Below are 13,498 nucleotides of genomic sequence, written 5' to 3' on the forward strand. Positions count from 1 at the left end.
GGGGGGAGAGAGCAGGCAGTAGCTGGGTTCTACGGGCCTGGAAACAATATAAAAAAAAAACTGTGATGGTTGCTGAAGCCAGGTTTCTCTTTTCATTATAAACTAGTATAAGTTTAGGTAAAGTGTTTGTTTAAACTGTTTTTTTTTTTTTGTTTGTTCAAAGTTTATTGCTTGTGCCAATGAAGAAACAACAATTACTGTGAACTTAATAAAATCCACAACACTTCTGAACCTCCCAATCAGCTGTCTCTTTGAGTTCCTGCAGTCATTCCCCCAGACCCTGGGCCGTTCTACTACAGATGAATGGAAGAGGCAGAAAGACCTAAAGATACGCAAGGTCATGCAAGTACACTATTATTATTTTGTTCATTTTTCTCCCCAATTTGGAATATCCAGTTGTTTTTTAAAACCTTGTCTCAGCGCTGCAACTTCCCGTTTCGACTCGGCAGCGACAGACTATCATGCGCGTCCTCTGAAACGCGTGCCGTCAGCCCACCTCTTTGCACACTGCAAGCCGACAGCTTAGCTAACCAGAACTGTCACATTGTTGGAGGAAATGCAGTTCTGCCAGAAATTCGTAGCCAACTTGCAGGCAGGCAGCCCTGATTATGCAGGCGAATCCCAATGCTGATCCTTGAAGTGACTGAAGATCGTTATTAAAGTTTGGTTTGACTGGTCTGTCTTGCAGGGAGCTTAATATATCTTCATGACGCATCAACCATTTCCTCTCTTCACCACGCTTCTTCCTCTTTCTCTCGTTTCCTGGTCTCTCTGTCTTCACAGGGCAGTTGAGAGAGAAGGGCGATGGCTGAGGAGGTGACCTACGCAGATATCAAATTCTCTAAAATCCCAGCTGGGGGTACAGGAGCTCCCAATTCAACAGCAACCAGCCCCCCTCCGGAACACAAAGCAGGTACCGTGCTTCCAGAAACACTCCAAAACTCTTTCTACTTGAAACTATTTCACTGCTTACTGATGAATTATAACACTTGATAGCTCATCTCCTGAATTAAAATACAATATTTGTTTGAAGATTGTTTCCTGGTATTTCATCTTATTTTACTTGAATTAGTTTTGTGTTGTTGTGTTCACTTCTGAAATCACTGCTGATGTATTTCTGGACTTCTGTATTTATTCAGCAAATAACATACAACATTACAATCAAAGGCATTGCTGAAGTAATATGCAACAGTACAGAAATTACCTGGCTTTACAAAACAGCACAATACAAGTATATCTCTCTAGACTAGAATGTTTTCGAGCTGATCATATTCTCCTCTCTCTCCCAGTCCCCCCAGTCGAGCACACTTCTCAGTCCAGGGTCACCATTGCTCTGGGGGTCACAGTGGGGGTCTTGCTCTTGGCAGTGATCGTCATGGGGACAGCAAGTAAGAACAGGTTTAAACGTTGTTCTGAGTTTTTATCTAAAGCTATCAATCTGCAGGTAGTACAAGACTGCAGCTCAGTTAACTTGAATGGCTTTCTTAAAATGTGAAGCAGCATTGAAAATGTTATATTTGAATTTAACACTCAGCTACACAACAGTTCTGCTGTTAAAATCACAAGTACAGAAAGCTGTCATGTCCGTTTTAGCCTGTTGCAACTTTTTCAATGTTTTCCTATTTATTCAATTTGTATTTTTTTTCAAAGCCCGACTTTTAAACTTACTGTTTTATACAGCATTCTGATTGATCAACTGAACTGATGCACTGATCTGCAGCACTGGTAATAAACTCTGCTGTTTTTTCAGTAGGTCTACAAGTGCGTCACAATCACAGCAACTCCCAGTCGATGAATTCACCCTGTCTGGAGAATTACAACGATGTCATCACCAGAGAGCTCAGCAAGTATAAGAAGGGCCTCAGGCAGAGACTATGTGGAGATCCTAACACTGGCAAGGAAGGTAGATATTTTGGTATCCCTGTGAATTCTATACTGTACCTCATGTTGTCCCTGAATACATGATTGGAATGAATGTCCCTCAAGTGCTGTGGTGCCCCCCCACCCCCCAACCCTGTGACATGTCACACTGTCCACAATGATCACATTATTATTTCAGCATCTTGAAGACTGGAGTGGAGACAGCAAGTCTGTGTATAGAAGGTGCTGCTTTTATCATGCTTGTATTTTATTCATTATTCTGCTTAAATAAACCATTCATGCCGCTCTCATTGTTTTCAGTGGAGTCGTGTGCAGTCTGTCTGGATGGATGGAGGAAGGGATACAATGGAAGCTGTTATTTCTTATCCACTGAGCGGAAGTCCTGGGACTTTGCTAACGAGTCCTGTTCCAAACTCGGGGCTCATCTTGCTGTGATTGAGAATGAGGAGGAGCTGGTAAGAGTAACAGAGAGCTTTCTAATTACAGACACTCGGAGTTCAATTCTACAGAACCGCTAAAGGGAAATCATAATAAAATAATGAATAAATAACATTTTTATATCAAGATCACAAGATCATTTATCTCAGGATCTGGAGAAAACAGAAGTCAATATATTAAGACTGTTTTATTTTTATGACATCCCTTTGGGTTCTGTACAATTCACAGAGATGGGTTCATATTTTTCTCGTTTCCATCTTAACACAAGACACTTCTTCCTCCATGGGACTTTCTCAAAGCAGCTTGTTAACCATTGGCTATTTGAAAGCTCAGTGACTGGGGCTAAACCTTTCCCACTACATATCATGAAATACAAACACATTAATAACGATATGTACAAGAATGAAAACAAATAATATTAGAATACTAGAGCGAGGGCCATAGTCTGTGTGGGGCCCTATTATCCCAATTTAAAGAAAGCCGCCCACACATATCAATAAAACAGCAGCTACTGCTGACCTTCAGCAATGAAGCAAGCAGAACCACACTGCATGTGTGCCGTCATTTCTAAGAGAAATGAAAACTGTTTCCAAACGTTATCCTTTTTATATAAATCTAAAATTAGATCTGACTGATCTGCTTATCAAATTCACGTGTAACTTTTCACATTTGGATGCATTCAGCTGCAGATTTGAGTGCTCTTTCATTTTTGCTGGGTAAATTACTGTACATGAAAACAATATGCCAAGCAAAACACAATCATGTATTTTTTTTCTGAATATTTTAGCCAAGGGGCTTTATTTTATATTTGATAGCACACAGTATTTACGAGTGTAGCCGACTTCCAAACATTTCATTTGTTACAGATACCTATTCAGAGCGTTGGTGTGGTGGTCCTTCTTTATACACACAGTCTCTATTGTATAGTTTTGTATTATCATAATATACCTGCATATAGACATGTTTCTGTTGAAACGTACAGTGCTGCAGTTGTGCAGCTACGACTTCAATCTGTGATTCTTCACTGTTTATTATAATAATTAAATTGTTTTTAATGCGGCTGCCTAAATGACGGCTAGTGGAGGTTCAAGGTCCTGACTTTTGATTGGCCAAAAGCTGGTTCCCAGGGACTTAATTTAGAAAACTTTATAAATAATGATCCCATCCTAGTTTGCTCTATTTTCTGTGGCTCCGGAGCTGAAGCTAGTTAAAAGCAGCCGGGGCTGGAGCAGCAGTGGAGCTGCACCGGAGCAGCTCTGGAGCAGGGGGTGTCCATCAGCTCTGGAGCCAGCCTGGAGCTGGAGCAGGGGGTGTCCATCAGCTCTGGAGCCAGCCTGGAGCTGGAGCAGGGGGTGTCCATCAGCTCTGGAGCCAGCCTGGAGCCAGCCATCAGCTGGAGCAGCCTGGAGCTGGAGTAGGGGGTGTCCATCATCTCTGGAACTGGAGCAGGGGCTGCTGGAGTGGGGGTGTCCATCAGCTCTGGAGCCAACCTGGAGCTGGAGCAGGGGCTGCTGGAGCAGGGTGTGTCCATGTGGAGAGAGCAGCTGGAGCTGTCCATCAGCTCTGGAGCTGGAGCAGGGGGTGGAGAAGGGGGTGTGCAATAGCTCTGGAGAGAGCCTGGAGCTGGAGCAGGGGGTGTGCTGGAGCTCTGGAGGGGGTGTGCAATAGCTCTGGAGAGAGCCTGGAGCTGGAGAAGGGGGTGTCCATCAGCTCTGGAGCTGGAGCAGGGGATGCTGGAGAAGGGGGTGTGCAATAGCTCTGGAGAGAGCCTGGAGCTGGAGAAGGGGGTGTCCATCAGCTCTGGGTTATAAAAGGGAAAACCAGAAGGAAAGAAAAACTCTGTGAAGATTTTAAAGTAGGTAGGTATTATTTTGTTTCCAGGGTAAGGGATATAAAAGCCAGAGCCTGGATCAGCAGGGGGGAGAGAGCAGGCAGTAGCTGGGTTCTACGGGCCTGGAAACAATATAAAAAAAAAACTGATGGTTGCTGAAGCCAGGTTTCTCTTTTCATTATAAACTAGTATACGTTTAGGTAAAGTGTTTGTTTAAACTGTTTTTTTTTTTTTGTTTGTTCAAAGTTTATTGCTCGTGCCAATGAAGCAACAACAATTACTGTGAACTTAATAAAATAAATCCACAACACTTCTGAACCTCCCAATCAGCTGTCTCTTTGAGTTCCTGCAGTCATTCCCCCAGACCCTGGGCCGTTCTACTACAGATGAATGGAAGAGGCAGAAAGACCTAAAGATACGCAAGGTCATGCAAGTACACTATTATTATTATTATTATTATTATTTCATTTTTCTCCCCAATTTGGAATATCCAGTTGTTTTTTAAGACCTTGTCTCAGCGCTGCAGCTTCCCGTTTCGACTCGGCAGCGACAGACTATCATGCGCGTCCTCTGAAACGCGTGCCGTCAGCCCACCTCTTTGCACACTGCAAGCCGACAGCTTAGCTAACCAGAACTGTCACATTGTTGGAGGAAATGCAGTTCTGCCAGAAATTCGTAGCCAACTTGCAGGCAGGCAGCTCTGATTATGCAGGGGAATCCCAATGCTGATCCTTGAAGAGACTGAAGATCGTTATTAAAGTTTGGTTTGACTGGTCTGTCTTGCAGGGAGCTTAATATATCTTCATGACGCATCAACCATTTCCTCTCTTCACCACCCTTCTTCCTCTTTCTCTCGTTTCCTGGTCTCTCTGTCTTCACAGGGCAGTTGAGAGAGAAGGGTGATGGCTGAGGAGGTGACCTACGCAGATATCAAATTCTCTAAAATCCCAGCTGGGGGTACAGGAGCTCCCAATTCAACAGCAACCAGCCCCCCTCCGGAACACAAAGCAGGTACCGTGCTTCCAGAAACACTCCAAAACTCTTTCTACTTGAAACTATTTCACTGCTTACTGATGAATTATAACACTTGATAGCTCATCTCCTGAATTAAAATACAATATGTGTTTGAAGATTGTTTCCTGGTATTTCATCTTATTTTACTTGAATTAGTTTTGTGTTGTTGTGTTCACTTCTGAAATCACTGCTGATGTATTTCTGGACTTCTGTATTTATTCAGCAAATAACATACAACAGTACAATCAAAGGCATTGCTGAAGTAATATGCAACAGTACAGAAATTACCTGGCTTTACAAAACAGCACAATACAAGTATATCTCTCTAGACTAGAATGTTTTCGAGCTGATCATATTCTCCTCTCTCTCTCCCAGTCCCCCCAGTCGAGCACACTTCTCAGTCCAGGGTCACCATTGCTCTGGGGGTCACAGTGGGGGTCTTGCTCTTGGCAGTGATCGTCATGGGGACAGCAAGTAAGGACAGGTTTAAACGTTGTTCTGAGTTTTTATCTAAAGCTATCAATCTGCAGGTAGTACAAGACTGCAGCTCAGTTAACTTGAATGGCTTTCTTAAAATGTGAAGCAGCATTGAAAATGTTATATTTGAATTTAACACTCAGCTACACAACAGTTCTGCTGTTAAAATCACAAGTACAGAAAGCTGTCATGTCCGTTTTAGCCTGTTGCAACTTTTTCAATAATGTTTTCCTATTTATTCAATTTGTATTTTTTTTCAAAGCCAGACTTTTAAACTTACTGTTTTATACAGCATTCTGATTGATCAACTGAACTGATGCACTGATCTGCAGCACTGGTAATAAACTCTGCTGTTTTTTCAGTAGGTCTACAAGTGCGTCACAATCACACCAACTCCCAGTCGACCAGTCCAGCCTGTCTGGAGAATTACAACGATGTCATCACCAGAGAGCTCAGCAAGTATAAGAAGGGCCTCAGGCAGAGACTATGTGGAGATCCTAACACTGGCAAGGAAGGTAGATATTTTGGTATCCCTGTGAATTCTATACTGTACCTCATGTTGTCCCTGAATACATGATTGGAATGAATGTCCCTCAAGTGCTGTGGTGCCCCCCCACCCCCCAACCCTGTGACATGTCACAGTGTCCACAATGATCACATTATTATTTCAGCATCTTGAAGACTGGAGTGGAGACAGCAAGTCTGTGTATAGAAGGTGCTGCTTTTATCATGCTTGTATTTTATTCATTATTCTGCTTAAATAAACCATTCATGCCGCTCTCATTGTTTTCAGTGGAGTCGTGTGCAGTCTGTCTGGATGGATGGAGGAAGGGATACAATGGAAGCTGTTATTTCTTATCCACTGAGTGGAAGTCCTGGGACTTTGCTAACGAGTCCTGTTCCAAACTCGGGGCTCATCTTGCTGTGATTGAGAACAAGGAGGAGCTGGTAAGAGTAACAGAGAGCTTTCTAATTACAGACACTTGGAGTTCAATTCTACAGAACCGCTAAAGGGAAATCATAATAAAATAATGAATAAATAACATTTTTGTATCAAGATCACAAGATCATTTATCTCAGGATCTGGAGAAACAGAAGTCAATATATTAAGACTGTTTTATTTTTATGACATCCCTTTGGGTTCTGTACAATTCACAGAGATGGGTTCATATTTTTCTCGTTTCCATCTTAACACAAGACACTTCTTCCTCCATGGGACTTTCTCAAAGCAGCTTGTTAACCATTGGCTATTTGAAAGCTCAGTGACTGGGGCTAAACCTTTCCCACTACATATCATGAAATGCAAACACATTAATAACGATATGTACAAGAATGAAGACAAATAATATTAGAATACTAGAGCGAGGGCCATAGTCTGTGTGGGGCCCTATTATCCCAATTTAAAGAAAGCCGCCCACACATATCAATAAAACAGCAGCTACTGCTGACCTTCAGTAATGAAGCAAGCAGAACCACACTGCATGTGTGCCGTCATTTCTAAGAGAAATGAAAACTGTTTCCAAACGTTATCCTTTTTATATAAATCTAAAATTAGATCTGACTGATCTGCTTATCAAATTCACGTGTAACTTTTCACATTTGGATGCATTCAGCTGCAGATTTGAGTGCTCTTTCATTTTTGCTGGGTAAATTACTGTACATGAAAACAATATGCCAAGCAAAACACAATCATGTATTTTTTTTCTGAATATTTTAGCCAAGGGGCTTTATTTTATATTTGATAGCACGCAGTATTTACGAGTGTAGCCGACTTCCACACATTTCATTTGTTACAGATACCTATTCAGAGCGTTGGTGTGGTGGTCCTTCTTTATACACACAGTCTCTACTTCATTATCTATCAGTAGTACTCACTTTATGAACAGACTCCAAAAAAACTAAAATATGAGGCTGCCCTGCCCTGGCCTGCCCTGCCCTGCCTGCACTGCCCTGCCCTTGGTTTTTTTCAGTAGAATTTAGGAGGGACAGGCTATTGATTATCACACAGCTAACACTTTGATGTTGCATTTTTTAATTCTTATGTCCATTGTTGCGATGCTGTGCTGCTAGTTTAAGTGCTTTTTGTCCTCTGATTGTAGGCTACTTTACTTTGTTAAATGTTAAGTGAAAATAAACCCGCGCCCTTATTAATGCACGTTATGGCAGCACACAAACCCAGTACACACACATGAGGAAACACGTCCGCTTTCTCAGTCAGTGCAAACAGCACATTGGGAAGCAGAAATCAAGAGATGATTATTGTGAGGAGTCTGAATCGGATTCATTTCAAGATGTCATACACACAGTTTGACGCACGCAGGGGCCCTTGGGGGTGGGGCCCTAGGCTACCGCCTTGCATGCCTTGCCCTAAGGCCGGCCCTGGTGATTGCAGTGATGGCGGTTTCTTACAGATGGACTGACCCAAGTTTCTGTAGTGTCATTGAGCCCATAAAGACAAAATATATACAACTGGAAGTTTATAAGCATTCATTCAGATGATGTTGATATTCTGGAAACACAGGGTTTTTGGTGTTTTTCACATTTGAATATTACATTCCCCCCATGACTTCTTTTGGATCAGTCCATCTGCATTCCTATTAGCGCTTGCCATTCCACTCGCTGACCACAAGAGGTCGCTCTAATATATACAGATTATGCATCATTACAATGGATACGCTGGTGAAACTGCAACCCTGCTACACTTACAGTTATTGAAGATAAAATAAAAACACAAGCGACCTGTAAAGACAACTGAGAAAAACCCTTGTAAGAGTGTCCATTGCTTCACATGTTTCAATAGATTCTTGTCTATCTCTACAGGACACCATACACAGAGCTATAACTGGATACAGCTATAATGGATTGGACTGCGTAGAAAAGATCCTCACTGGCTTTGGGTTGATGGCACTCAGCTTGATGAGAAGTGAGTCTCCTCTTTGTGTTTTTATTACTTCACAGGATACTGAATGAACTACATGACTGGAATTTCTCAGATGAAAAACATCACCTGCTTATTGTATTGCAACAAACCGCTGGTGCTGATGCTGCTTTCATTGTTTCTGGCAGGATTTCAGTTTCCAGACAACACCAACAGGATCATTGTGCCTCTGTGTATGGAAGTCATGTATATGCAGAGTCGTGTAACAGAGATTATCCCTGGATCTGTGAGCAGGATGCTGTGCGCTTCTGAGTGAATCCACAGACTCTTCACTTGAGGAACAGAGAAGATCTCATTGCAGAGCCTGAGTGTGAATGTTATGAATCCGCTGAGCAACTCGCTGCACTTCTACAGCTCCATTGAAGAGGAAACACAGAAAATTAGCAGCAGGGTTTAGAACAGGGTTTCCTTTTTAAAAAGCAAATCTTGACGTAACCGCTGTGTAAATGGTGTTAGTTTTTTAGATTTCAGAATATGTACATTTCTTTACACTATATTTGAGTGTTTAAATTAATTGCTGTGACAATTAAAAACATGCAATCAGGATGGAGTTTGCTTTCCATGCAATGTGAATTCACCCCGTACCCTGTTCACAGTTTAGTTGTTGTCTTGCTCTATTGATTTATATTTGATGTATTTCTAGCAGTGTACAGATGAGAAACCATTTCATTTTATATATTGACCAGACAAGTGCTGTCCTATTACTAGTTAGTTTACCAGTACTAGTGTTACTAGTTTAGTAATGCTACAGCTTTTCCAGTTTGCTTTGCATCGAATGCTGATTCTGTTTTTAAATGTTAAGCATGTTAATGGCTTATTTTTGTAATGCTCATCTCAGATCTTCCTGTAGTAAAATACCTTGTGGAGAGCTGCTGTGCTGTGGTTTGTGACACACTCACAAGTGCTGCTGGAAAGCTTCACCAACATGCAAAGAAAACACATTTTCAATATATTACTAAAAAACAAAATGATTAATATATGAAGTTAAAGATGAATATTTCAAATACATATAAACATCTGTTTCGTATGTGTAAAATGTGAGTACAATGTATTGTGATGAACTGGCTTACTTTTGTTCCAAACAGCACAGTGAATTCAGTTCCAGCAGGTCAGTGCCTGTGTGTTTATTTATTCTCAGTGAGTTTTCACAATAAAAAGACTAGCTCCTTCCCGGAGCTCTGTGTAAACTTTATTACTGTATCAACTAACTGCACCGGACAGGTAAGCCGTTTACCGGTGAAACAAACCCCCTTTTTAACAGTAATCACAGCAGCTATATAAACACAGCTGTGTTCCACACCACTGGCCTCCTCCGCTGTCTCTCCCCTCTGTACCGCTTCGATTGCTGGGCATTTAAAAGACCCGCCTATCATTGTCAGCTGTTTCACATTTGCCAAAATGAATCAATTACGTCATTATCATACCTTTACCAACATGGCTCGCTGGCCTCAATGAGCTTCAGCAAGATGGAGTGTTCAATCCAAACCCCAGGGTCCCAAAGCCTCTAAATTCCAGTGTGGAAGCTACACTCCATCACAATATGCATTGGAAAGCTGTGTATTTCAAATATATGAACTATATAAAACCATCTACAGTAAGACAAACTGTAATAGAAATACATTTTTTTTGCGTGTGTGCTGGGCTTGTTTCCTGGTCACTAGTGCTGCTCTGTAGCCTGTTTGGAGAATGCGATTGGTACTGGATAGTACTATAGTGAGTCTGAACCTGGAATCAAGATACAAACTACAGGACTGTCCGCACAACGAAGCAGACTGCTGGGAATACAGCTGTAGCTGCAGGTTTAATGACAGCATGTCAAGCAGTCTGTTACTAGCCTTCCAAATCCTGGAAAAGAAGAGCATTGAATGAATAAGGAATGGCATCTTGAAGCATTCCACAAACACCCTGTTGTGTTTCGAGCCAAGCTGGTTACTTACTGTTACTGTCTCTGGTGCTGGACTTCTCCTCACAATGTCTTTATCAATAGAATCCCCAGTGCTTTGAGATCTCTTCTTCTTCTTCTTCTTCTTCTTCTTCTTACCCTGGGTCATTCATCAACTACTGTAGGGTGTGAAGCCCAGCCGATTGCCCTGGATTCACTGGTAGAAATGATCAGCCACTGAAGTCCTGGGAAACAAGTCCAGTGAATGAGTGGAGCTCTGGAGGAGAGCATGTTCCCATTAGCAATGCCCTGTACAGTCTGCACCATTATTATAACACTCACAACCTCCTCTTTATCTCACTGATCTACAGAACTATTTATAGAGAGGGACAGCGGTAGTTCTGAGCCGCACAGAGTTAAGTGTGAAAAGACATTTCCTGTAGCCTCTGTCCAGTCCTGTAGAGTCATCACCATAAAATAGTAGCAGGACTTCCTGTCTAGCTTACTGCTCTACTGCACAAGCTATGGAGACAGACAGTATTTACACTGGGCTGCAGAAACCTTCTGAGGATGTCTACTCAACAGTAAACCAGCCCCAGGGCAGGAGAGCAGGAGAACAACATGGGGGTGAGTAGATCAGGTGACAGCTGACAAGACTGGACTGAAAACCACAGGGTTATTGTTGTACCCCATATCCATTATATTGGCTAGCATGAAAAGTAAATTGTGTGTGTAAAGTTTCTCTAAAACTGAGTTATTGTAGCGTGCAGAAGCTGTGCATTCTTCTGGCACAACAGTCCAATCATTCGTGAGCAGAGGCGGGTGTTAATATGCCGGGTAAGCACTGAATTTCGCCGATTGTTATTGAGAAAAATAATACATTTCAGTATTTAGAATTTCATTTTCTCTCTATATATTTTTTAATTTCACCAGACAAGGGAAACCCTGTAGTAGATTTAGTTACGAATCCACTTTCTCTGAATAATTGTACTGGAGATGAGCGATCTTTAAAACAGAGTAGTGTTGACAAATTTGTCAAATTGAAACAAAGCGAGACGCTATCTATCCTCTTATTTTAGTTTATTCATGGTTATCTGTGTAAACATGCTATTTAAAAATATTTGCATTGCATATTTTATATAAATTATTTAAAGAATAAGCGCAGCACGCACAATTACTGCCTGAGACTTGGCTTTATTAGAGTGCCTTCTCGTGAGATATATATATATATATATATATATATATATATATATATATATATATATATATATATATATATATATATATATATATATATAGTGAGATAGCAGGGAGGGGGTTAAAATCCTTCCCTGCTAAAACCTTGTGAGAATGCACATTTGGGTGTTATGGGGTTTAATTGTGTAATTGTTTTATTGTTTAGTTATCCCCTGCACCTGGTGGTAATTGTAAATTAGAGCCAGGTGCAGGGTATTTAAGAGAGGCAGCCAGTCTGTTCCAGGCTGCTGCTGAGAGAAGAGCCCGACTGTGTGAGTGAGCAGTCCTATCGAGGTATTGTGTGAGGGTGTGTTTTTCAATGTTTGTGGCAGGTAAATGGTTTAGCCGTCCTGCGTGATAGTTAGGTTCCTGTTTATGTTTAGTGAGTGCTCCAAATAGGAGCTAGGTGTTTGTTTTGTGTTTATTTCATTTTGTGTTTATTAAAAGTGAGCGCTGTTTCAGTACAATCCTGTGTGTTGGGTTGTGATTCAGAAGGGAGAACCCAGTGAGAGCCTCTGTGTCAAGCAAAAAGGTGACTATATATATATATATATATATATATATATATATATATATATATATATATAGAATATATATATATATATCTATATATATATCATTATTAACATATATTGTGGTGCATACATACACAAGTGTATGTCCTAAGTGTGTACATATATATCTCTGTGGAGACTACATGTAGTATGTCATGTATTTATATTACACTGTATATATATATATATATATATATATATATATATATATATATATATATATGTATATATATATATGTGTGTGTGTGGTGTCTGTGTTTCAGAAGGCAGTGTTTAATATTAGAACAGTGTTCCTGCAAACAGACAAGTAAGATTAACGTATGTGTGTGTTCAATCCTAGTGCTCAGATGTAACCCCTTTTTGTTTTGTTTAAAAAAACATTCCGATGCTGCAGTAATTTTAATGTGCTCGTCAGAAGTCAACGTAAAGAGTGTGTAAACAGAACACACTTCTCCTTTTCTGCGGTCAGTCAGCTCTGCGTTCATTTCTGAGAAGGGAATGTGTGTGTGTTTAGTGAGAGGAAGTGAAGGCAGGCAGGATTTAAATGGAGCCTGAGTACTGGAATGCAGCCCTGCACCCCCTGTTAAACTGCCAAGAGGAGATTCTGAAAAGTGAAAGGTAAAAAGTGAAAGCAGTGTGAGTCAGTGGGATTTTTTTATTTTATCAGATGTTCTTGATGATAATGCTGTTTTCTGTGAATGCGGAATGCAATTCGCTGATGTGTAAAAAGCATTTACTACCCGATATTCCTAACGCATTAGTACAGTGATGGCTATTCCTAACGCATTAGTACAGTGTGTGTGTGTGAGTGTGAGTGTCGTCTTCTTCTTAAATTCAATCAGGGTGGCTAATACCAGCTCTGACACTTGACCGTTGTGACTTGAGACTTGACAAAAATGACTTGATTACAGCTCTGTTATTACTAGCAGTAGCGGTAATATTTATTTCTTAGCAGACGCCCTTATCCAGGGTGACTTACAATTGTTACAAGTTATCACAGTAGAAAGCATCACATTAAAAAAAATATAATACAGATAAGATCAGATATGAAAGTACCATAAAATCAATTCAAGAAAGAGCAAAATAATAAAGCACACAGTAAATTATAAGAGCGAATTCGACTAAAAGCAGAACGTGGCTCTCGCGATTCCTTATCCAATGCTGCCACCGTGTGGCCATTTGGTAGAATTGTTTGTCCAAATAAAAATATAAAAATGTTTTATCTGAGCACAGCTCAGTGACAAGTG

The 13,498-nt window shown here is 40.9% G+C and overlaps 1 protein-coding gene across 2 annotated transcripts; it reads left to right on the plus strand.

Annotated features, from left to right (window-relative positions):
- Positions 1-425: 425 nt before the first annotated feature.
- Positions 426-9,447, plus strand: LOC121305400 (C-type lectin domain family 4 member A-like). 2 transcript variants are annotated; one of them, XM_041237052.1, is made up of 6 exons: positions 426-913; positions 1,299-1,388; positions 1,751-1,903; positions 2,182-2,336; positions 8,462-8,564; positions 8,708-9,447. In XM_041237052.1, exons 1-6 carry the CDS (start codon positions 805-807, stop codon positions 8,833-8,835), a joined length of 738 nt encoding a protein of 245 aa, XP_041092986.1. In that variant the 5' UTR covers positions 426-804; the 3' UTR covers positions 8,836-9,447. The 2 variants fall into 2 exon arrangements, with proteins under 2 accessions (XP_041092986.1, XP_041092985.1); XM_041237051.1 differs by having other exon boundaries at positions 428-913; positions 1,290-1,388.
- The last annotated feature ends 4,051 nt before the right edge of the window (positions 9,448-13,498 follow it).

This window comes from Polyodon spathula, chromosome 43, assembly GCF_017654505.1.
Source record: "Polyodon spathula isolate WHYD16114869_AA chromosome 43, ASM1765450v1, whole genome shotgun sequence".
In the NCBI taxonomy this organism is placed as follows: Eukaryota; Metazoa; Chordata; class Actinopteri; order Acipenseriformes; family Polyodontidae; genus Polyodon; species Polyodon spathula.